The sequence below is a fragment of the Rhamphochromis longiceps genome, linkage group LG7, assembly GCF_057381845.1.
Source record: "Rhamphochromis longiceps isolate RC_006_pf linkage group LG7, R_longiceps_female_GT1.1, whole genome shotgun sequence".
In the NCBI taxonomy this organism is placed as follows: domain Eukaryota; kingdom Metazoa; phylum Chordata; class Actinopteri; order Cichliformes; family Cichlidae; genus Rhamphochromis; species Rhamphochromis longiceps.
In genome coordinates this window covers 59,757,150-59,783,130 of record NC_140563.1, presented here as the reverse complement: position 1 = coordinate 59,783,130, position 25,981 = coordinate 59,757,150, and the positions used below count along the sequence as shown (strand labels likewise).

Below are 25,981 nucleotides of genomic sequence, written 5' to 3'. Positions count from 1 at the left end.
TTAAAATAGTCCAGTCATTAAGCAATTTATTTGAAATGTACAAGAATCATGAGTTAATGATCTATAACATAAGAGCTTTTTATGACATGTTTTATTTTAAAACAAACAAAAATAAAATACAGTTGAAAAATAAAGTTGAATGACTTGTATTAATCAACCAATTGCTTTGAATTTTGCTATCAAATAGCTTCTTTACCTAGATCTAGGTAGAGCCATCTGGCTCTAGCTTAGTTTCCTCCAACAGCATCTTCATGTCTACCAGTGTATCTTCTAGGGTTTGTATCAGTCGTACCACATTATTTTCTTTGCAGCTTTTCCAGGCTGACACTACAAAGGTGAAATTGTCACTTGTAACACTGTAGCAAAAATCATATGAGTTTAGTTTTTCTGGAACAGCAGAACCCAGACAGGCAGCCTTGAACGCCACCTTGTGAATAACAGAAGTGAGAATGTAATCATTAGTTACTGGTGATCGTTTGTCATAATCAATTTTAGAGCATATAAAAAGGTATTGGATAAAAAAAAAAAAATAATAAAATTAATCATCTCTATTTGAACTGCAGTAGGCTTATAGTATGAAACATTTTCAGGCCCAGCCCTCACCTGACTTGTAGAAAGTAGAAAGTTAAAGGCTTTATTAAGGGAGGTATCTGTGTAGATGTCTGGCATGGGGATATTGTTCTCAATAGCTTGAACTTTCAGGCCCAAGAAGTGTCCAAATGTTGTCCGGCCACGAATTTCCTGTCATGATGGAGACGAGTCAATTTATTTGTAACAATAATCACCAGATGTAGTATTGCTGTAGTATTATTCTTCACAGGGCACAATTTTCTGTTAAAGGATGAGGTTTAGCACAACTAAATGTTATTCTTCCTAAGATTAATTACTTTAAATAGATTTGACTGCACAGCAAAACCGTTATACCCAATACACACAGACAACATGAACAATGTCTGTCTACTTCCAGGAACAACCCAAACCTTGTGCTTTAGGTCATCCTCTCCTCACTTCAAATACTATCTATGGACCAGCTGTGTTTGACATTTTATTCCATTACAGTTGTATTTTAAGTGATTCAACTGTTTCTCAAAAACTTGACTCTGTCAGTTTTGACTTAGAAAAACAAAGGGAACAAAAACACAAACATATTTACAGTTTATAAATTGTAGTCACACTAATGTACTGAACGGTTATGGAAATGATACTCACCATGTTGGTGTTCCACATATGCACTTTTATAGCATTTTCCAATAAATTACGTTTCTCTGAGTTCTGGAAAAAACAAGACAAGGTTATAAGCCATACTTTTAACCAAATACGTTGTGTTAGACACCCAAAGCAGTGACACAACACAAAACCACAGGATTTAAGTAGAAAACAGTTTGGGGTTTAAAATATCACATTAACTCGAAGCATACGTTAGTCGGAGATGCTGCTAGCACTTTGGTTAACGCTTCACCCGGCTTGCGACAAACCACTCTCAAAGAACGTCAGGGCCTCAGTAAGTATACCTTGGACAAACTGACTAACACAATTCCCAAGTGGATTGCAACAAACTGCAGACCTATTAATATTGTCGAGGACACAGGCTTTACAAAGGTTTTGCAAGATTAATTGAACAAGGCTCCAAGAAGAAGCACAATGTCAAAAATGCATGGGCTCTGTGAAACTGAAAAGGGAAAAAAAAAAAAAAGAAAAAAAAAATCACAACTGTAGAAACTGAGTGTGCACGTAACATGACACCTGCAGCTAAACATTTGCCATTTGAGCACATGCCTTGTGTGGCTCACATCTTACAGAGATGCATCACTGTGGGTCTTGGTGTGTCAAGTGCTAGAAAAAAAAAAAAAAAAAAAAAAATGTTGGCCGCTTCAAACATAGTCCAGCGACGCCTCAGAGCTGGAAACACAGCAAACAACCCTGGGGCAGGGGAAGGAGCCATTGATCCAGGACGTGCCAACACGCTGGAATTCAACACTAGAAATGGTCAAGCGTCTAAACCGCAACCAAGCAGCAATTAAAGCGACCTTAGACCAACAGAGCCACAAACTTGTCAGGCTGATGCCAAAAGAATGGGACAAACGGCAGAAGGTGGAGTCTCTTCTGGAGCCCTGGAAGTCAGCAATCTATATAACATTTAGGCTGAAATAAAATTGATTAAACAAAATCAATTTCTTGATTTGAAAGATGGAAGAAGAACCATTTTGTTCGTCTTCCATCTTTCCTTCTGTGTGTTTTCACTACAGGTATGTAACTGAGATTCCCGGTGGGGAATCCTACGTTTCCTTCTCAGTGGTACTGCCTGCCCTCTTCCACTTGCATCATGTTATGGAAATCTCTGATGATGATGAGTCGCTAGGTTTAAAACGGCATTCCAAGCAGACCTAACCTCCCCTTAAGAAAACAATATCAACGATGAATGAATCAAGATTGCAACAGCTTTGGATGCTCGTTTCAAGGAATTGAAAGGCCTCTCCAAGAGTGACAGAGAGAGGGTGTGGCCCACAGTTGGAAGAATGCTGAATGATCAGTCCCCACCTTGACAGACTTGTGAAGATGGGCCACCTAAGAAAATTAGTCTTTTAGAGATGGGCTCAGATTCAGAATCATTGACACATTAGCAGAATTAGCAAAATTGACACATATTGCACGGTTGCATATTGACATCGAGTCGAATTCTTCCTATTTGACCTGCTTTTTGGGATCATCAAAAGACTTGACAAAGGCAGCTGAGGCACTGGAGGTTGAAAGGATTACACCTAACCGTCCTTTCCTGAACAAACGCATGGAGGCTGCTTCATATGATGCACAGCACTGCTGGTGGATCCTGCCAAGATAAGGGAAAAAAAAAAAAAAAAAAAAAAAAAAAAAAAAAAGTGGTCAACTCAGCATATGAAATGTTGAAATCATCACCTTAGAGCTATGTTAAAACTGCATAAATCACCATTGTTAATGGAAACAAGACTTTGTCTTTAAAAAGAAAAAAAAAAACACCATGCTTTTAGTCCTTTAGTATCTCACCTATAGTAGGCCAGCTGTATTGCCATCTGTATAAAAGCATCTGGGCTTATTTGATGTGCTTTTGGAATTTGTTTCCCAAAGTGATTGAATACCAAAACCCTGAGGTCCAGGTCTTGGGCATGCCTGTGATGGTGGAGATAGAAGATATGTGTAACAGTCACACAGTTATGCTAGTGTTCTTCATTTCAGATCCATGTGGCTGTTCCCTCTTTCTTTGGAGCTGTATTCTAAACTTCCATGTTTTCTGTATATAATCTACTGTCTGCGGAAACAAACTGATTAATTTAAGTTCTGAGAAAATAACTCTGGAGCTCATTTAATCTGTTTTCCTGATACATTTCTAAAGTCTGATTTAATGAGACTTTTGCAAATAATGCTCCCCACTATAGGCATGCTTTAAAATGAGCCTACCTAATGATTCAGGCAGGTTGTTGCTATCATGGTCCTGTGCCTTACACCCAGGTTATTCAGTTTTTGCACTTTAAAATATTCTGCTTATTACTAGAGATGGCACGATACCACTTTTTTATGTCCGATACCGATATCATAAATTTGGATATCTGCCGATACCGATATGAATCCGATAGTGTTTTTTAATCAACAAAACGGTTTTTTAAAATATCTTGCTGCATTTTGCAAGTCTGCAAGTTCATACTCAAGTTTAAAACAACAACTACACTAAAGCTATTCTGTTATACCTGTATACAAAAAAAATATTTCATAGTTCAGCAATACTGATCAATCTAATAAACTTAGACCTACACCATCCTCCCTATTCTGGTATTTTAAAGAGTACTTAGCGTAAATATTAAGCAACCTAACTAATAGGGTTCCAACTCCCAGCAACAACAAAAATAAAAAAAATAAAAAAAATAGGGAACCACCCCTCACGCTCCACCTCATGATGCTTAATCAACATAATCAACCTTAATTTGATGCAGTGTGAAAAAAAATGCACAGAAATCAATTATTTTTCAAGAAATATTAAATAGATTCAACATCTTTCTTCAACAAAATTGCAGACTGCACAGATGGTACCTTCCCAAAGGAAAATGTACTATAGCTTACTAGGGTATATATTAGACTTAATAGTTACTATATACAGTAATTGACTTCTATTCATTTTACATCAAATTAAAACTTTGGGTGTCAGATAATTATTTATTAAAAGCTAGACATTTTAAATGAGAATAAGAAAGAAAAGTATGTCTTTGTGCCCCCTTTTCCCAGTTAATGCCCTATCGGCCCCCCTGGCTAAACTTTGCTAGATCCGCCCCTGCACAGTTACCAGCCGTCAGCTACTAGAAAAAGATCCTGGTGTAGAAAGTAATATTAAATAAATTGTAACAACAGCTTATCAAGCTTAAACGTGCTGCTGTTGTTCAGCCGCTGGTTTCCTCTTTCTGGTGCAAAGTGGACCAAAAACAAACAAGAGAGACTCACGACAGAAACGCCGATCAGCTGATCATTAGCAGTTTCACGATTGAAGTAGCAGCCGGAGAGCGAGAGGCAGTCGCTCGTTAAGCTTAACGTGGGAATGCTTTACAAACATTCAGAGATGGACTTACACACTTGCTTTACTTCTCTCGGGGATAACTTTGTCGGAGATGAAATGCCAGGTTGCTAGCGAAGCTCCAAATGCTATCCAGACCACTGACAGGTCCCGCATGCCACAGCTGCTCTATCACGTGATGCATACTGCTCCGACGTTCTGAGGTGAGTTACAGCGTGTTGCAAGTTTTGTGAGGTGCTTTCGTGATATTTAATGGATCGGATTACATTTTTTTATTTTTCTCCGATATCCGATCCAGTAATTTAGGTCAGTATCGGACCGATACCGATACGTAATATCGGATCGGTCCATCTCTACTTATTACTCAAAATTAATTTATTAATTGCTTATTTTGTACTTTTTACATTAGAGTTTATTAGTTTTCATGGCATTTCTCTCAGTTCTCCTTTTCCTGTGCCAAATGTATTTTTGTCTGAGTTTCCTCGTTCCAGTTATTGTAACCCACTTCCTGTTTTGCTTCTCTTGTTTGACTGTCCCAGTGTGTTCAGCTGGCTCTCATGACACTTGTTTATATTTAAGTTCTCCTCTTACTTCTCACTACGTCTGTCGCTCTTCCTTGTGTTCTTACTGCTTGTTACTAGAATTTTGGATTCTTTTACTAGTTACCGGCAAAAACAAGGCTTTGTGAACCAGAAACAGGAATGTCAAACTCATTTTACATCACATGCCACATACAGCACACTTTGTTCTTAATGCGGCGAAGGCAAAGGCGAAGAAGAAATATGATCCTTTTGCCATTTTATTGTTTATTTATTACTTAATTAGTTTGATGTAATATCAATGGCTTTGTTTTTAAACCTATGAAAATGTTCTTAAAAGTCCAAAAACTTAAAAAGCCATCCACTGGACCGGATTGGAGGCCCTCAACCCTTATGTTTGACAACCCTACTATCAATCTGACCACCATCCCCACAGTGAAACCATCTGGTCACTTTTGCCACTGTGACATCTTGATAATGCAATTCTTGTGAAAACACAAAAACAAGCATACCTCTAATCCACACAGAATGTCCCTTAGCAGGTTACACCTCCACAGATATCTTGGTAGCCATCAACAAGTTTCTGGCATAATTCTGCCTGGATATTTGACCACTACTTGGCAGAATTACTTTAAAACTGGTTAGTTTCTTGGGGTATTGGGAGGGCCATTTCAGAAGCTTTATGTTGGTTTTGGAAGGGATAACTGTTTGGGAACCCCCAACTGTTGATTGTAGGTGATGTACACCCCATTCTTCCATCTACAACTCCACTGTGTTGTAGGAGTTGAATAAATTGCTTTAAGTGACCAGTTACATTTTTGATTGACCAGCATTACTATTTATTGATGTGACTCCTGACAGAAATAACAGGATGATTTGTTAAGTGTACCATGCAAAACTCTGCCCTGAGAAACTCTCCTTTTGCAATATGCTTGTGATTATTTTCTATTTGCACCGAAGTGGTGTTGAGTCAGTTTTTGAAGAATTTGGCTGAATATATTCCAATACTCAAGTCAGTCATTTGATCACAGTCCACAAAGACATACTTTTTAGTTCCTGAAAAGAAAATTGAATGCAGAAAGATATTCAGTACACCAAAGGGAAAAACAAACAAACAAATGCAGCCGTTGGTGATGTGCATGGATTCGGGACTTCAGCCAGTCAAATGATTTTCATCTAAGTATACTGTATATAGAGGGGAAGAAAAAACAAACAAAGAGACGTCCAATTACAGCTTGACGTCTCTGAATATGGACTATGTACAGCAATAGATGTATTTCCTAAACTGCAATGAAATAGTTGTTAAATCCCTTGAATTGAAGCTGAAAGTCTGAACTTTAATCATTGTCCAAATACATATGAACTGTGACTGTCAGTATGGACAACAGGAAGAGTTATGTAGTACTGTAGAATAATTTCAAACTCTGGCATTTCTTAACGCCACGTTCAAGAGAATCAGTTCACAGTTTCTGATTTCCACTCTCCCACAGTAAATGGACTCCTAGGTACATGCCCTCAACACCTCACCTTCATGCTGCTTCCCTCTGCTATGATATCTGCTGTTCTTATGCTAGCTTGTATGGTTACTGACAAAGGAGAGTTCACACCCAGTTAAAGCTAAACTTAAACATTACTACAGAGTTTTAAATTAAAATGTTTTAGTTGTCCAACCCTTTAACTGTAGTGCAAAACTACAAACCTAGTGTTTCTGAGACAGACTTGCATGAAATAGGACCGAGCTTAAACAGGCATGTGCGCTTACTTGTCAACACTCTGTTTAGCAGCCTCAATGGCTGTTTTAATGTCAGGTGTGATGTTAAAGTGTAGTTTCTGAGGCATTGGCAAAAGTGCCACAGGAGACTCCATCATCTGTGGTTTCTTCCTGTCTCCACACATTTAAAAAAACAAAAACAAAAAAAAAACAAACAAAAAAAAAAACAGTAGAACAGAACATCAAATCTAGTGACAGACGAAGTGACAGTCACTGTTAGGTGTGCTAGAAAATTGCTTAATGATGTTTAAGATGACATAATTACATTTGCAAAAACAACGGAAATTAAAATTTATAAAGAAAACGTGACATGCTCCTGAAGTGTGGTTTTTTTAGAGGATGTAAACTTACATGGAAGATGTGATATAATCTGATAGAGCCATACATGGTGTGCCATCAATAATGGCATGCAACATGGTAAACCCACATGTCCCATCTTCACCAACAATAAACTGAAAGAAAGACACACAAATTAAGTTTCTTCATGTGCGGTTCTGTTACTGAGCTTCTATGATAGGGAAGTTTTTTAGTAAATTGGGCCATCAATATAGGCTTTTAAAGTGCTGGTTTAAAATGTAAAAATAACACTACTACAACAACAACAACAACAACTAAGGTAAAGGCACCTAGAAGGTCATTGGCATTTAAACATACTAACCCTTTTTACTATTCTCACACTGAGACAGACCGTTTTCACTTTTCTTTTGCATTAGTAGAACTACTCTATCATTAACTTTTCGCACAACTTGAATCTGATCTCTATGCAAGGTAAAATAGAGCTTGCCTGAATGATACATCAGTGGTTCGGTTTTCCTTCTCTCACCTGCAGCGATTTGTCAAACCAGCGGTTAGCACTGTTCCACTGGGTGCCGCCTCCATGCAAAACCTGCACTGGTTCAAACCTGCTATACTTCTCATATGTCCGAGGCATGGCTTTGTCCAAACACAGCACACAGATGCTCCTTTCAATGGCTGAAACTGATTTTTTGTTGGAGGGATCTGAACAAATTAAGCACAAAGACACACAAAGCAAATATGCTTTTAACACAATTGTTTAAATTTAACACAATTGTTTAATATTCTAGAAAACCTAAAATGTAATATTCTAATCTGAAGGTTAGCCGTTCGATCCATTCTGCATGCCAAACATCTAACTCCAAGTTGTTTTCCGATTCATCCATGGGAGTATTAATGCATGTGCACATGCATCAAACAGCATGCAGCCTGTTTCAGTTGCTCTTGCTTTTTACTTTAGCTTTTTTCTTACTTATTTCTTTGACCTTAGTACTTAAGAGTGTTCCTCCTTTTTTTAATATCTCTTTTTAAAACATTTGGATCGATAGAGTTTTTGTTCCGTTTATTGCCACGGAATAGTTACTTTTTTTGAGGAATGGCAGCGCGGAGGAGCCGCTACACACCGCACAGGTTGTTTACTCCAGAGATCAGCTGATCGCCCTGATGCCGTTGGCATGGCACCTGTCATCAAACTGTGCACTGTTGAACTAGGGCTGTATTATTTGCCCAGGAAATGTTCCCATGTGAGCTTGGTGACTGTTTACGTTCCCCCCTCGACTAACCCCACAGCTGCATGTGACATTATCCACTCTGCTATAGCCCAGTTACACACTCAGCACCCGAGTGCTTTCACTTCCATCTTGGGTGATTTCAACCATGTCGCCTTGGACACTACACTGCCAACTTTCACACAATATGTGGTCTGTCACACCAGCATGGGGAGACTTTTAGATGCACTGCATAGTAATGTCAAGGACGCATGCAGTTCATTCTCCCTCCCCCCCACTCGGTAAGTCAGATCATAACCTGATTCACCTCACACCCTGCTATGTGCTTATTGTGGGGAGGGAGCCTGTGACCACTACAAGTATTAGGAGGTGGTCGGAGGCCTTAGCGGAACAACAGGGTTGTTTTGAATTGACAAACTGGAAGGTTCTTAGAGTGAGGGCATCAATGGACTTACTGATCCTATCACCGACTACATAACCTTCTGCACCAACTCCACTGTCCCAACTCAGACTGTCCATTGTTACCCAAATAACAAGCTGTGGGTAACTAAGGACATCAAAGCACTCCTGAAGGACAAGAAGAGGGCTTCAGAGTGGTTCAGGCATTATTGAAGGGCAAGATCAGAGAGGCTGAGGACAATTACAGGAGAAACTCCCACATCATGAAGACCCTGGGAAGACTCATCCTTGACCAGCTCCGACCTCTAGTCTGGCCAAATCAGGATCCCCTTCAGTTTGCTTACCAGCCCCACCTCAGAGCTGAGGACACCATCATCTACCAGCTCAATTGTGTCTACACCCATTTGGATGAGCCGGAAGCATGGTGGGGTCATGTTTTTCGATGTTTCCAGTGCATTCAATACCATGAGGCCAACTCTTCTGGGTGATCGTCTATGCTGTTGCATGCTGGGGCAGCTGGTAGAGGGTTGCAGATGCCAACAGACTCAAACTGTTCCGCAAGGCCAGTAACGCTGCTGGGATGGAGCTGGACTCCCTTAGGGTGGTGTCTAAGAGGTGGATGTTGTCTAAGATAAGGATAATGCTGGCCATAATGGCCCCCACCCTACCCTACTCTCTGCTGGCTAGTTACAGGAGCATGTTCAGTGAGAGACCAAGATTACTAAAAAGCACCACTGAACGACTCAGAAAATCATTCCTGCCCCTGGCCATCCCCTTGCATCTCCTCCATTTAATACACTGCAATACTTACACCCTCTTGCACATGCTCTACAGTAAAATAACAAATGACAGCATTTCACAGGTTGAGCTTGAAATTGCTTAAAGTGTCTACATTTACACATTTTTAAATAAATAAATGAATACATCTAAAGTGAATTCAAACTGGAAATAGGTGGTGGTTAGATTATGATATTACTTATTATTCTGACCTAAATTTATTGCTCTTGTATTAACATTTGTGTCCCAATGGTAGGTGGGGGTTACACAGGTGACCTTAACACTTTGCATATGACTAATTATAATCTACTGTGTCCCTTAACAATGAATCTTTGCCCTTAAAATCCTTGTTTTTACTTATTACACACAATTTCTGTAAGCCTCTTTACATGTCTATGGAAGTATAATTGTGCTCACCCTGGACCAGTTTGTTATAGTATTTGTACCAGGTGTCCCGGTGCAGGGTCGTGAGAATACCAACATGTTCTGTGTTGGTCTCTAGCAGTGTTGGGTAAGTTACTTTAAAATAGTAACTTAGTTAGATTACTAGTTACTTCTCTCAAAAGTAACTCAGTTACTTCAAGTTACTCGTTACTTTCAAAGTAACTAGTTACTAGGGAAAGTAACTTTGGTTTTACTCAGAATTCTGTTGTTAATGTGTTTCTTCCATAACTTTGCCAGTCTTCTAGCTTGCTTACTTGCCACAAGTGCACTGTGCCACCTACCAATAGAAAGGAAAAGATAATGTGCATATTTCCACGAGAGAAATCCCACGCCTGGACCGTCATTGACTGCTGCCATGATTCTAGCCTACGTCACAGAGTCATGTGCGCCTTTTACATCCAACACAAAAACTGCAGTCGTGGTGCTTTCGATTGTACTCAGAACTCAGAAATTCTGTCTTCTGAATAGGAAGATGTAGGTAACACCAGACTGCAGATGAGCTGCATACATGGCTGGACTGGGACAGAAAATCGTCCCGGGCATTTTGACTAGAGACCGGCCCACCATTATAGGAAAAATCATAAAGCCTTTGAATGAAAATAAACACTGTTGTGACAGTGATGTACACTGTTTTGATGGTATATATGCATCAATCTATCAATCGTTTGTTGTAAGATTCAGATAATTATTTTTTAAAAGCGAGACACTTTAAATGAGAATAAGAAAGAAAAGTATTTCTTTGTGCCCCCCATTCCCTTTTAATGCCCTACCTGCCCCCCTGGCAACACTTTGCTAGATTCGCACCTGCACAGTTACCAGCTGTCAGCTACCTAAAAAAGGATCCTGGTGTTATTTGTCTCTCAGAAACAGTTCATAACTTCCCTTCAACTCATTCATGTCACCTAAAAGGTAAACCTGTTTCTCCATCACCTGCTCAGCTCTGATGATTCAGTAAGGACATCTCCTGGTTTCATCTTCATGTTTCCCTCTCACCAGATAACCAAACCATATCATGACCAGCAGCTTTACAGCTGTGGCTCCAGCAAACATCAGCTGATACTAGAAATTAATATTAAATAAATTCTAACAACAGCTGATCAAGCTTAAACGTGCTGCTGTTGTTTAGCGCCACATCCGCTGGTTTCCTCTTTCTGGCACAAAGTGAGCGATAAACAAACAAGAGAGCCGATCAGCTGATCATTGATCAGTTTTCATGATTGAAGTAGAAACGGGAGAGGGAGGGGGAGAGGATGAGAGAAGAAGAGGCAGCTGTGCAGCGTAAACACAGAATACCTCCAGCTTTGTGTCTTTTTCATTGTAGCTGAATTACGGGACAAACTGTTCCTTTTCACCTCAATAAGAAACGCGTAATATTTTCTCTGAATACCAGACGGGACGGTTGGCAACTCTAATAACTTATGAACAAAATAAAGTTCAACATCATTAGCTTCATAGCACCCACCCAGCTGTATAGAAACTCCGTCATGCTAGCTAGCACGCAGTACGGAAAAAGTCAGAATAACGAAAATAAACTCCACCTAAACTTGGTTCATATCTGACCCAGAGAGACTGCAGGTCATAACTTCTTACCTGAAGTTCAGTTCACACTTCGACCGGCGGCCGCCTCGGGTCTCTTTTCCTTCTGCGTCCCCTTTTCTTCATCCACCTGCGGGCCTCCACCACTTGCTAATGTTACTGAATCTGTGGAAGCTCCGCGATAGCCACCACACGAAGTAACGACCCTATCTAAATCCCAGTAACGAGTAACGCGTTCCTGATTTTAGCATAATAACTAGTTACCGTGCTCGTTACCACAATAATAACGTAGTTACTGTAACGCGTTACTTAATAACGCGTTAGTCCCAACACTGGTCTCTAGTGATGAATTACAGATCCGCTCCAGCTGAACACAAAGCTGATCAGCAGTGATCGGAGTGCCATCACTGTGGTAGACCTCCACTGTAAAGAACTGAAAAGAGAGACAACAATGCTGGACTGACAGTTCAACACTGAGAAAGAGACCACTTGTAATTCAGGCATTACTGCCCATTGTTAAAGGAACTGGAAGATCAAAACTTATTCCAAATAAATTAAACATGAGTATTCCTGTGAAATGTATGACAATTTTAGTAGCACCTTAAATTAAGCCTTAGAGGTCTAAGATTCTTAGAAAGAAGAGCGTCTGGACTTCTCTAAATTGCTTGAAGATGTTTCACCTCTCATCCGAGAAGCTTCTTCAGTTCAAGGGTCCACCCCAAGAGGGACAAAAGGACCCCCTAATGATCCTCTACTTAATCACACGAGCCCAGGTGTAAAAACGGGTGTAGGTCACAATCAGGCATGGTTTTAGTTGAGCTCATTGTGAAACCTAGCCCCACCCTATAATGTGATTTCCTGAGTTTAAATGGCCCGGGATGTGAGTGGGCGTTAAGGAGTCTGGGAAGGAATCTCAACACTGGATTATAGATGGCAGACAGTTGGTGCCATAAGATGGTCCTTCACAGTGGACATAAATGGCTTCTTTCACTCCTCTTTCAAACCATCTGTCTTCTCTGTCCAAAATGTGAAGATGGCATCCTCGAAAGAGTGTCCTTTGTCCTTTAAATCCTTTTTCAAGGATGCCAATGAAATGAGTGTAAATGTAGGGAGAAACCTTGTTTGATTTGTTTTTCTGTATGTGCTGTGATAACTTTTCAAGAGTTATTAGAAGAAGCTGGTGCTTGAGCCGGTGCTTTTTTACCTGGACTTGTAGAATTCAAGTTTGATAAATAATGGGGCCCTGAACTCAAACACCTCAATAAAGGTGTATGTTTGACACCTCACCTGAGAGTTTTGTGCCACTGTAATGTGTCTGGGGTTGGAGTTCTTGGCATGGAACACCAATGAGTCAGTCTTCTGTCCAGGGACACGGCAGGATGACAGTGCCCGGAAGTATTGCATCATACAGAGGGGCTCTCCTCGCATATATTGTACTGGTAGTGTCTCACTGCAAAATTAAGAGGGTGTGTCCTAACATACATTCGTGGTTAAATTAAAAAAAAAAAAAAAAAGACAAGACAAGCAATAACTTTAAAACCTCTATTCAAATATTCTGGTTCATAGAGTTCACTGACTATTTTACATTATTATAAAGTAAACCCAGAGTTTGTCAAACATGCTTCCTGGAATACAACCCTGGTCCCCAACCAGGCATCTTTCAGTGTTTCACATTGTGTCCATGGTCCACTACACCATCTTTGCCATGTTTGTGATTGCAAGAAGTTTTAAGTGATCTGATGGTACTCACTCCTCAATCATTGTCTTGAAGTCCAGAACAGCTTTTATCACTTTGGCAGCACACCTGGTCAGAAAAAACAGTTATAAAACAATACAACATAAAAGTTTTCAATGCAATATGACTCACTAAAAGCAAAGTGGCCAAGATACCTAATGTGGGTCAAACTCCTAAAACCAAAGATCCTTATAATTTATACCGTACAATTTATCTGTAACTGCCCATGGACAAAATATGTTCAGCTATTTTCACACAGAGCAGTTGATCCTGCATGAATTATTGAAGTTATACACAAAACCAAATTCAGAAAAAGCTGGGACACTAAAATTAAAGTTCGACCCACAATCTCGATCCGGTGATCGGGGTGAGTGACTGATGTACCAGCACAAATGCAGAATAAATGAGAAGTGATCTGAAGTGATCAGAAGAAATCCTGGATTACACAAGAACTTGATGGAAAACTGAGGGGAAGTGACATAGCTGGACTCTGTGAGTGTGAACAGGCTCTGACGATGAAGCATGCTAGGATTTTTGAAGCTGGAGTTAATGTACCGATAGGTTGTAAATTCTTAGGGTGTAGTTCATCTTGAAATAGAATATGGAAAGTCGTTGGCAGGTTTGCTTCATTTGAGTAAGATTTCCCAAATGAACAAAGGTGATGGCAAGCAGTTTTGGAGTATTAGTTGTACTGGTTGAAGGACAGTTAGAAGAGAACCACCTTCTACGATGATAACCCCTAAAACCAGCTGAATGTCATCAAGCTGATCATCATTGTAGGACTTTTCTCATCTCCACATATACATTAAAAAAACACAGAATATTTCCCCTAAGCTAGTTAACTCACTGTTAGCCTATTGGATGGGATATTGCCACATGTTTACTTAGTTTAATCTTTTGGAAGATTTAAAAAAAACAAAACAACAAAACCACTTGCTGGGTCTGTGTTTACATTTAAAAAAAAATCCTGCAATAGTAGGGTCCAAGTGCAGGTCCAAGCTGAGCAAGTTGGATAAGACAGTGGGCCAGTGCACATCTTTGTATTTTCTAATGTACAAAATTACAAATGCATGGTAGTATATTTTCCTTTTCTGATGTCCATAAAGTCAGATGCTCAGCTAACTAAAACAGACCTTAAGTCCTTCCATGTCATTTGTTTGATGTGTGTGCACATGTGCTTACCTTATTTGTCCCTGTTTATCAGTGAAGTCCATTTTGGGAAGAACAAATCCACCGTTAGAAATCAGCAAAGATTCCCTCGAGTCCAAATAATTAATCTGTATCCCATAATCTGCAAGCTGCAAAAAGAAAACGCATAAACAGTCTGTCTGAAAAGTCTTTGATTACTTTTAATGTTTAGTAGTTCAATTCAATTTTATTTATACAGTGCCAGATCCCAACAACAAATGGCTCAAGGTGTTTTATATTGTAAAAAAAAAAAAATTATAATACAAAGAAAACAAACACCCCAACAATCATATGACCCCCTATGAGCAAACGTCTTGGGAACAATGGGAAGGAAAAACTCCCTTTTAACAGGAAGAAAACTCCAGCAGAACCAGGCTCAGGGAGGGCTGACTATCTGCTGCAACTGGTTGGAGATAGACAGGAAAAAGACATGATGTGGAAGAGAGCCAGAGATTAATAATAACAAATAATTAAATGCAGAGAAGTATATAAATGCCATCCATCAATCCATCCATTCGCTTCCGCTTATCCTGTTCAGGGTCGCGGGGGGCACTGGAGCCTATCCCAACTGTCATAGGGCGAGAGGCGGGGTACACCCTGGACAGGTCGCCAGTCTGTCGCAGGGCCAACACACAGGGACAGACAACCATTCGCACTCACAGTCATTCGCACATTCACACCTAGTGACAATTTGGATTATCCAGTTAACCTATCCCCACAAGCTGCATGTCTTTGGACGGTGGGAGGAAGCCGGAGTACCCGGAGGGAACCCACGCAAACACGGGGAGAACATGCAAACTCCACACAGAAAGACCCCGGCCTGATGTTGGAATTGAACTCAGGACCTTCTTGCTGTGCGGCAACAGTGCTAACCACCGTGCCACCGTGCTGCCGTATATAAATACGTGATTGAAAAAGGCGACGAAAGGAGAAATACACAATGAATTATGGCAGCCTAGACCTATTGTTTCCTAAGGGAGGATTCAGGATCACCAGCTCCAACTTATAATAAAACAACCCAACAATAAGCCACTGACAATGTTTCTGAAAAAGCTGTGAATGGAGACACATCAGGACAAAAACCATTATGCTGCCCATGATTTCTCACCACAGTCCCTCCTAAACTGCACCTATCAGCTCTCCTGTCCGACCACTAACATGGACAGTTAAGGACATTTAATCCATGTTTTGCACTCACCCAGTTGTCAGTAGTGCACGCTTTCCTCTCCAGGCTTCTCTGCAGTTTCTCTCCATCACCTCCTTCTTTGAGGAACTCCTTCATCAGCCGTTTTATGTGCTTCAGCTCATCCTCTGTTACAAGGGGCTCCAGACAACTCAGATAGCGTTCACAGGTCTCCCGCAGAGGGGGCACAGGCAGACGGGGCAGTCCTTTCTGATGGTTCAGATACCTGCCACCCATCAGAGTGTCCGATGCAGAATTTACCAGCTGACAGGATTTCACCAAGCCATAAGAATTCATCATTCCAACATTCACCTGACAGATGCAAAAATGTTTTAGTTACTACATTAAATTCTGTGAGCGAAATAAAAATAAGATCATTAATAATGATACAATAAAAAAAAAGAGCCAGGGAAATGATTTACACTATTACATTAACAAAAGGCTAAGTTAACTGAGAGCGTGTTACTTACTATAATTCTGTTCAGAATTCTCAACATTTTTCTTTCAGTAAACTTCCACACTTGGAGTTAATTGTTAAACCCGTTTAACTGTCAGGTCACAGTGCTGTTGAGAAAATATTTGAAAAAGAAAATCCTCTGGTTAAAGGAAATGATAAATGCTCCCCTCCCCCAACAAGACAATTAACTTAAGTAAACCAGATAAAAAGGGACATGAAAGCCTTTCTTTTTCTCTGCAGCAGTTAATAAAGCAAATAGAACGGTTTAATAGTTAATAATAATTAATATATTTTGATAGTATTAAAATAACATCGTTACCACTTTTAACTTACAGTCACCAATAAATTGGTAAATTATTCTGTTGTGTGTTTATGTTTAAATTTGGTGCACAGTTTGCTAATTTTTTTGCCTTTGGAGTTACCTGTCAGCAGCTACAGCTCTTCCTGGTTTAGCAAAAGATGAAGGTAATGGTGAAGTTGATTGAAATATAAAGACCAACCAAACAGAACAATCTATCTTCTTCTACTTCTTTGGGGTAGATTGACTAGATGCATCAATGGTATATTGCTGCCATCTACTGTTTATTGTTACCCGAGTAAATCTTCTGCTGATTAAGCACTGAACCGTCTGCTGTCACAGCTTGGGTTTAGTTATGGTTTTCTGAGACACAGGTGGGAACTCTGATGGAAGCAGTTAAGGTGGAGTAGACAATCAGAGCCCTATTCAATAAAGCAAGTTCAGCGTATCCAGGTTATCTTTACATTATCTGAATTCAGTTACACTACATTGGTAATCGGAGCTTCATTGGTAAGCTACACCCATCCTCCATCTTCATTTTCACCAATGCCAGCATCTAGAATGTGGGGGATCCTATCCTAATTCGTGTCATTCCTGGGTCTCCATTCTGCCATATTGGTTCATCTGAGTTTAAGCACTAAATAGCTTTTATTTGAATTTTCTATAAATCATGTTGATTGGATGAGCTATCCTTATTTGCATTTAGAAAACAGGCAGTGAAAAATCAGCTCAAAGCAAAAAATGTAAGTTCATGTTAAAGTTTTTGTCAAATTAGGATATTGTCAGGTACATTCTCCAGTGTGTCACTTGTAATCTCTTGCAGGTTTTCTGCACGTCTGGCAAACCAAGCATGTAAAAAGTAGTTTGAGTTCCCCAATTATTATAACTTTGGTGCTAAAACATGAAAAAGTCTGATGGCAATACTAGTTTTACTGTTTCTAGTCTTACCATCACTTTCAATTGGCATAAGACTTGTCTGAGCAGGATGCGTGACCATAAAGACACAAGTGCATCTCACATGACAGAAGTAACCCTGTTCAGGGATTTTGGCCTTGCAGTTCTGCAAAGTGTTTTTTCTTTCCCTCAAAAGCGTATCTTTTAGATCTTCAATAAACATCAGATGAGCTGTGTCTATATTTACTCTGTTTTCTAGATAAGAGCCTGCAGGGCCTGTCTCAAGTGACCCGCTCCCTCATCCCTTCCTCTTTAACAGTACAAAAGAGTCGAGTCATTGTTAACCCTGAATAATCCATTTGCTTCTAATAATCTTTTATAGTTGTTTTTATATGTGGAACATGCAGGGAAAGAAGGCTTCAGTAAAAGTTGCAGCTTGGGTAAATCAGCATAAATCCCCATGGTAAATTATTCTACGAACCTAACCTGCTCTGAGAGATTTTCTAGGAATGGCGACACTATTTTCTGGAAAACTAATTGTCAGTGGAGCCTAGCCTGTAGCTTAATCAGCAGAAAGAAATCTGCATACTGACCAATCAATTCTCCAGAAAACAGCATCACCATTTCAGGAAAATCTCTCAGACCTCTGCAGGGAGACTAAGGATCTGAAGATTTTTAGTAGCATCTGAACTGGTTGTTTCCCTGATGAGCATTGGTAATGTTTCAAACATATTAGAGATTCTCTGCTGGGGATTACAGTTTATATAAGCAAGGCATACCATCACAGAACACACACCAAGAATTCCTTTTTAAAGAATGAAATTATTGATTCACTTTGATCTGTTGACAACCAAAGTGATTTCCATGTCTCCTTTATTAGGCTGTAGGGGAGTAAGTTTTAATTTCAGCAACACCGAGAGCAAACTGAGAGATAAAATCATTAACTTAAATGAAAATGTTGATTTTAATGCTATTTGCGCTAAATAACCAGATTAATGATTTTCTGCATTATTGACTGTGCCCTTTTGGCAACAGTGTTGCATTTTCCAGTTATCTTTTTTATGTTCTTTATAGATCCTATACAATTTTATCATCATGTCATAATGTCTGTGACGAGAATAGGTGTCATTCATAGGGATCATTTAGTGTGGAATAAAAGTCACATGATCCATGAAACGCCCCTCTTAGATAGGCCAGATGCTGCTAAAACCATCCATTTCATGTGGGTTACCTTACCGAGTTAACTTAACCAGCTCGTGGAAGTTTGCTATTGGTGTAAACCCCACAAGTGGAAAATTCCTATTGGTGGAACATCGCTAAGAAGAGCCATTAGTTCTAGGGCCTGTTTAACTCTGACTATTTAAGTCCCTGCTCTTCTCTCTTGGCTTGTACTGCAAGGCGTCTTAAAGTAAGTTAAAAAAACAAAACAAAACCAACAACTATATATTAATTTAATTTTGGCTGTACCTGTTCTTCTGTTTAAACACTTGCTGTTTCACCCACGGGGCAGTACAATATGACATCATCCCCACCCATGTCGGTAACAAACTGATAGATTCTCAGATGCACGCAAGTAAGGGAACAGTCTCTTCAAGAATTGAAGAATTTTGAAGCTTGTCCACCACCAGATGGGGCATGCTAAATCTGAATATAGCATTGCTTTATGTATCTCAGTAACATTAGAAACTTGCATTAAAAAAAACAAAACAAAAAAACATTAAATCCGGAGAACCTGTCACACTCGTATTTGTCCTGTTTATTTAGGTAAAGCATTCGTGTGAGTGTTGGGAGCAAAGTTCTTCGTTTGCGAACACCTCATCGTCTTATTTTACGCTGGTGAATACCGTCCAGCGTCATTCTGTGGAAATATGATACTGAGATTCTGCACCAGAACTGTGGTAAGAAATATCCTTTCATTTAACTCCGTGGTTCCCAAACTTTTTTTTTGCTGGGCCCCCCTTTGTTTTACAAGAAAAATGTTCGCGCGCCCCCCGCGTGCACGCGTACGCACACATCCTCCAACCACACACACCCATATTTTGCTCCATTGCGGTTTATTTCACACCTCAAACATTTAGTAAACAATTAAGCAAATACAAGTAATCTGCGATAAATTACAGGTAGTAAGAAAATAAACTAACTCTTTTACGCTGCGTCTGCACCTACACGGGTATTTTTGAAAACGCAGCTGTTTCATCCACACGTAAACGGCGTTTCGAATCACCGAAAACTGAGATTTTTTTTAAAAACTCCTTTTTTATGTTTACGTGTGGACGAGGAATACAGAGCTGGTCACGCAACGTCAAAGGTATGTGCCTTTTTTCATGTCAGCTGTGCGCCACGTTATTGTTTACATGAGATGAATTGCAGAATGGCAGATAGAGACAAAATACTGTTAATCTGACTATCTGCAGGTTTTACACGCTTACATGGGGGAGACCGGGGATAGTTGTAACATTTTTGACATTTCTGTCTGTAAATTGGAGCTCTTTTAAGGTAGTGGATTCAAAATGTAATGCAAAGTATTTACATGTCTCTGCTATTAAATAGTTCAGCACAATTACCCATTGCATGGTATGGCCTCAAACACAAAGAGTGAAATGTTACAATTAACCCCATAGTCTGGGTTAGTTGTAAACATATCCTGGGGTGAAATGTAACACAATGAAATAAGGGTACTAACAAAACATTAACATGCAATCTTTGTTTATTCAACACGTGTGTGTGTGTGTGTGTGTGTGTGTGTGTGTGTGTGTGTGTGTGTGAGAGAGAGAGAGAGAGAGACAGAATGCAGAAATCTAGCTTTGCAACATATTCCAACCCCCCAAAAAAGACAAGTTATGGAATTTTCTGCAACTGAATATTTCATTAATTTTGGTTGGTCTTCCTTGAGTTTGGCCTCATTGGCTCAGTGGGCATTATAACCTGCAACTCTTGCACCAATTTTGAAAATAACAATGAAGCTGAAAAAATGTAGTTGTTCACCAGCATCTCAATTCCATTACTTTTTATCATGGCTTACCTTGGTGTGGTTTGCAGAGTGCTTCAGAAAGATGAGGAAATCTGTTTCTTGCACCCATCCTGATTTATTTCCACTAACAGTACTTCCTACTGTTCCATCTCTGACACAGAGGTCTGCATAATGTATGTGTGGGAACACAAACAGTGGAGGAATTGTGTTGCCAATGGCATTAACCGCATATACAAATGCGACCAGTGAACCTCTCTCTGCTGATGTCGTTGCCCCAACTTGTTTAATATAAGTTAAAGTAATAGTGTGGTAAGTTGCAACATCTGCATTATTGTTACAACTAACCCAGACTGTTGCTGTTACAACTGACCCAGAACTCCTATAGCCATGAACTAGCTAACATTACAGCCAACGGCTAAAACATTAGCACTAAAGACCTACACAGAATATATCCCCATAGACATACAAATAACATAATTTAAGTTTGATGAGTTTAACTGCAAAGCAGATAATGTTATTACAAATTGAAATAAAGTAGAAAAACTTACTTTTTGGCATACAAATTACTTTTTTCATGTTAAATTGTCTGTGTTTGACAAAATGTGCTGATTTTTCACATGTAATAGCGGAACTGAATTGGGCATGTATAGGATGAGTCACATCATTTGAAACTTAGCCCTGATTGGAGAAATTGGAAGTGTTTCAACTGACCCACGTTACAACTATCCCCGGTCTCCCCTATACTATGTGTATCTCCAAAATGACAGGAGTAGTTAGGCATTACAAGAAGTGTTTGTGAACTAAAAATCAAGAATGTGGGATACTGTTTGTCCGTGATTTAAACAGCCCAGCGCTGCTCCCTACGAAGGGAAAACAAATTCTGCAGGGGAGACCTACCTCGGCACTTGTGCAGGTGAAGCCAAAGGGAAGATATGCTTCACCATATTTTCTAGTCTTTGGCTTAGAATGAAGTTGGTTTGGAAACATATTCAGCTATGCTTCATCTCCTGCTTTGCATTTGTGTAGGCTCCAGTGCTAGCAGTGTCCAAGCGTTTTGCCCCCCCCCCCCCCCTTTCATCCCATCATTTCCCAGCTCATCACATCTGGATCTGTTCATAGCACCTTATTTTACATTTTTGATCTGTATTCCTTATTTAAAATGTCTCATCTTCCAAAAATATACTGAAATACCCAAAATGAAAGGTTAGTTAAATGTGAAACGTTGGCTGTGAGGAAGCCATCATCGATCAGTAAAGGCTGATATTAGATAAACAAACATAATGAATGGTCATAAACCTTAGCAAAGAGTTTTTATTATTATTCTTAAATAAAAAGGGCAGATCCACTCTTGAGTCTGTTACTATATGGGTGACTAATATCAGAGGTCCATCAGTAAATTGTCTGATTTGTACCAGAATCTTTTTCATACGTTTTGTCTCTCTCAGGTTACAGATGAATAATTAGATTTAAAATCATAATAAAAGTGCTCATTTGAAGTACGCAAAAGCTGGAGACAATCCCAGCTGTACTTTTCTGCATAAGTAATAAATGGGTACAGGCCACCAGTCTGTCACAGACTGACAGCCATTCCAACCTATGACCAATTTAGAATCTCCAGTTAACCTAACCCTAACAACTGCATGTCTTTGGGATGTGGGAGGAAGCCACAGTACCCAAAGAAATCCCACACAGACATGAGGAGAACATGCTAACTCCACACAGAAAGCCGCTAGCTAGATGTTGGATTTAAACCCAGAACCTTATCGCTATAAATGGTAAATGGACTGATTCTTATATAGCACTTTTCCGTTCTACTTCAGCACTCAAAGTGCTTTATACAACATCACCCATTTGCACCCATTCCAACAGTACTTTTTTTTTTTCTAAATTTAAATATACACCAAAGTGCTTTGTATCCAACATTTGCACACATTTATACTCATCATTTCTTCTTCAAATTAATGACTAATCTTTAAAGTCTGGTCTCTTTTCCCCATTGGATATGAATATTGTATCAGTACCTCAGCAAATGAATAATCAATCATGTTTCATCATACTTTATCTACTCTTTGGAGATTAAGGAAGTTAGATGATGTTTTAGATCATTTATGCAGAAAAGTACAAAACTTTAAAGTGTTAGTTTTTCTTTCTTTCTCAGCACTCTCAGTTAATGCTAGCATAATGCTCATTTTACTGTCTTTTTTTTTTTTTTTTTTTTAAGTCTTAGTTTTATTTCAATCCATATATTGTTTCACTGGCTGTTGACCAGCCAGACTGTTCTCTTATTACTCATGTTGTTCTTCACCTCAGTAGTTCTTGTAATTATCAGGTAAAGATGGGCATGGTGAAACCCTGTGCCTTAGTCAGTTCCTGCCATTTGATGAAGCCTGTATCAAGGACTTGGGTTAATGGCAGATGCCTGACCTACCAACAAGCCCTGCCAACTCAGCCAGTGCCCACACTTCAGCATACCTGTGAGCGCTACCTCATACTCCTGGAGCCCTTTGTGGAGGTGGATGAGCTGAAGAGAACAAAACAGCTGGTTCAAGAATTCCTGAAACCAGGAGGCGTTGGAGAAAAACTGCAGAAAGGCCTAGAAAAGAAGGCTCTCAATACTGACAACTGGGTAAGCCTAACAGCAGCACTGAAGGGGAGCTTATAGGTGCGATTGTTATGAAAGCTCACAGGGAGCTCTGAGCCTCTTATTCCTTTAGCTTTAAGTAGTGACTTAATTAATTTATCCACATCTTCAAAACTTGACTTGTTTGTTTTTTTTGAAATTTGATCATTGTTAACAAGCTTTCAAGCTGGTAAAATTAAACTCTTACTGAAAAAGCCCTTACCTGGTCCTATCTTAGCTAAATGTACACAAATTTCTAATCTTTTTCATTTAATAATTCTCGGTTCTTATCAAGACTGCTGAGGAGTGATAAACTAAGTTTTCATTGGTTCTCACAATGAACTTGTCTTTGTGTTTGTCCTACTAGACCTGAGTGCAACATTAAACAACGCTGACCATAGCATTTTACTAGAGAGAGCAGAAGCCTTCATTGGTATTAAAGTAATGCACTGGTTTAACAGTGGACCACTGTGACTGTTAGGGTACCTGGGTCGTTGACCCAGTGGTTTCAGTTTTGTACCTTTTTTATTGGTGTTCTTATCTTAGTTTGTTTTTGTGAAGGTTTTAGTTTCTGTTTTGCATTTCCAATTTTTCCCCAGTTCTTCTTGATGTTTGATTATGTAGTTCTCAGGTGTGGGTTTCCATGCTCCCTCTATTCTGTGTCCAGTCAGTGTCTGTGTCTGCCCTGTTCCCACATCTGTTACAGTGCCTGCTTGTGAGTCTGTGTCTATAAGTTCAGTCTGTTTCCTGTTTTATTTTGAAGGTCCATGTCTTATGTTAATGTATCTGGTTTTGCTTCCCCTGTTTCATTAGGCCTGATTTGCCCCTGATTTGCCCCAGCTGTGTTTCCCTCCTGTTACTCATTCCCTGATTGCTCCCTCTGTGCCCTGTGTTTCTCTGTCTCTGTGTCGTGATCTACCCTTATCTAGCTGTGTGGTCTGTCTGCATAAGTTTACCTTGGAGTCTCAGTTTTGTTACTTTTTGGAGTTCAGCATTAAATGGTAAATGGCCTGCATTTGTATAGTGCTTTACTAGTCTCCAAGGACCTCAAAGCGCTTTACACATTCAGTCATCCACCCATTCACACACTGGTGATGGCACTGACATTAAAGCTGTATTTAAGTTCACCCTTTGTCTCTGACTGTCTGCACTTTGGGTCCTTTTCCTACCTGCACACAGCCTTCACATAACAGTCACTCTGTCTCCTGTCTGTTAGTCAACCTGGCTATATACATTTAAGTACCTCAAGTTGTATTCTCAAAATTCACAATACTCACTATAGAACCCTCCTTTTTTTTTTTTTTTTTTTTTTTTTTTTTTTTTTATTATTATAAATTATGACTTGATGTCAGTGATATAGATCTTCATAAATTGCAGCATAAATAGATCAACAGATACACTAGTTGAGTATTAGCGAGTTCTCAATAAAAGTGCAGATGTTATCAACTACATTTAACTTATTGTTGCACAAACACAATCCTGAATTTTCTGGATGGACTGTAATACATTCTTGCACTTATCTGTGTTTAGTTAGCAGACTATATGGTGCAGACTGACTATCTTGACAACCGTCTGCCTGTGGTGGCTTATTCAAATATCAGTGGTTCCTTTCCCCGAATGGACTTCAGGGATAAGCAGGGACAAATAAGGTGAACTATATAACTGTATACTGCATTGTGAAGGGGGGGACAATAGATTCTGAAGGTCTGAATCTTGGCCGTTTCTGATTGCTATATTAGGGACGTTGTATTATGTCAATGCCATGCAAATGTTTAATTAAATAATCATGTTCTCTGCCTAGGTGTGCTGCCAAAGTGATAAGAGCTATTTTGGACTTCAAGACTATGATTGACAAGTGAGTATTATCAGCTCAAGTAAAAAAAAAAAAAATGTAAAAGCTTAGAAAGTGGCAGGCATAGACAGTTATTATTTAAAATTCAATATTCTGTGATTACCTCCTGTCAAGAGAATGGTGCTAACGGGATCTGGGTTTACTGTATCACTACAGTATAGTCATTTGGGTTTCCAACCTCCAACCAGGACTGATAACATTTGAAATGTCCATTGTTTTCCTTGTGTGGGGAAATGCACATTACATGGTCAAAACTTTTTTTTTTCTTCTTCTTTTCTTAGCTTAGCTACCTTGCTATTAATTCCTAATCACATTTTAATTTGTTTTCTCAAAGTTGGTGTGAAATATCAAAAGCTGTGGAAAGCAAACTTGCAAACAAAACAAATACACATACACCATGCTAATGTACTTGTACTTGCACTTGTTATTTGAAATGGCTTTGAGGGTTGTGTGTCTGTCTGTCTGTCTGTCTGGAAATGAGTAATTGTGAGTTCCAGGTATACCATAAACACATCATGTGATCATATCCTGGAAGTTTCAGGTCATTGCAGTATAAAATTGTTGGCATTTCCCTTATAAGGCTGATACTGATTTTTACTGTTTAGTATTATTCCCACACATAAAAATAAGTCCTTGTTTCTTATGTGGCTGAGGTTTAACTTTAATCAAAGTGCCATAGCTTCAGACATGAACAGTAAGAAATTGTTGACACAGGCATCATGTTTAACAGTGAGACGATACCAGTTGATTACCTGAGAGGAAAACCCCTGTGTATGAACCAGTATTCCCAATTGCTATCATCATGCCGTATTCCGGGCCTGGAGATGGACTCTGTTGTGTTCCATGGCAAGACTTCTTACCCTTCCAGATACATTACATTGGCTTATAACAGTCAGGTGAGGAGCACATCATCACACACTTGTCTGACATTCTGGGACTGTATTCATCCATTTACAAAGAATGGTGTTATAATGCATCTTAGTAGAAAAAGTGAAGGTGAAGATCAAATTATCAAGCAGTTTAAAAGGTGTAGAATGCACAGTTTTCACTGTGCTAACTGCAACTGCATCTTCCACAATCCACAAATCATACTTCTCCAATATTGTTGAGATTCAGCCCTCAACATAAACGGTAATATGTATATCACAGGCACTAGAGACAAGGATTTTCAGGAACTCTGCCAATTCATTTATATTATAAATCATTTTATGGGGGAAGTCAATTCTGGAGCCTTTCACAGCTGACTTTGGGTGTGCGGTA

At 39.4% G+C, this 25,981-nt stretch overlaps 2 protein-coding genes across 2 annotated transcripts in view; one reads left to right on the top strand and one right to left on the bottom strand.

Moving 5' to 3' along the window:
* LOC146666517 (carnitine O-acetyltransferase-like) lies at positions 1–16,126 on the bottom strand. The gene is made up of 15 exons (XM_085414614.1): positions 16,100–16,126; positions 15,645–15,941; positions 14,441–14,556; positions 13,274–13,327; positions 12,811–12,973; positions 11,857–11,956; positions 9,961–10,041; positions 7,668–7,843; positions 7,196–7,296; positions 6,836–6,955; positions 3,022–3,144; positions 2,692–2,827; positions 1,210–1,272; positions 604–741; positions 1–427 (listed from the first exon to the last, which is right to left on the bottom strand). The coding sequence occupies exons 1-15, from the start codon at positions 16,124–16,126 to the stop codon at positions 203–205; spliced, it is 1,920 nt and encodes a 639-aa protein (XP_085270740.1). The 3' UTR covers positions 1–202.
* Positions 16,127–18,528: 2,402 nt separating this feature from the next.
* The window catches only part of LOC146666516 (carnitine O-acetyltransferase-like), a 32,446-nt gene continuing 24,993 nt past the window's right edge, over positions 18,529–25,981 (top strand). Inside the window, exons 1-6 of the mRNA XM_085414613.1 lie at positions 18,529–18,686; positions 19,043–19,176; positions 22,579–22,875; positions 24,400–24,518; positions 24,671–24,724; positions 25,452–25,617. Coding sequence (XP_085270739.1) covers positions 19,147–19,176; positions 22,579–22,875; positions 24,400–24,518; positions 24,671–24,724; positions 25,452–25,617 — 666 coding nt within the window. The 5' untranslated portion in view covers positions 18,529–18,686; positions 19,043–19,146. The remainder of the gene's footprint in view (positions 18,687–19,042; positions 19,177–22,578; positions 22,876–24,399; positions 24,519–24,670; positions 24,725–25,451; positions 25,618–25,981) is intronic.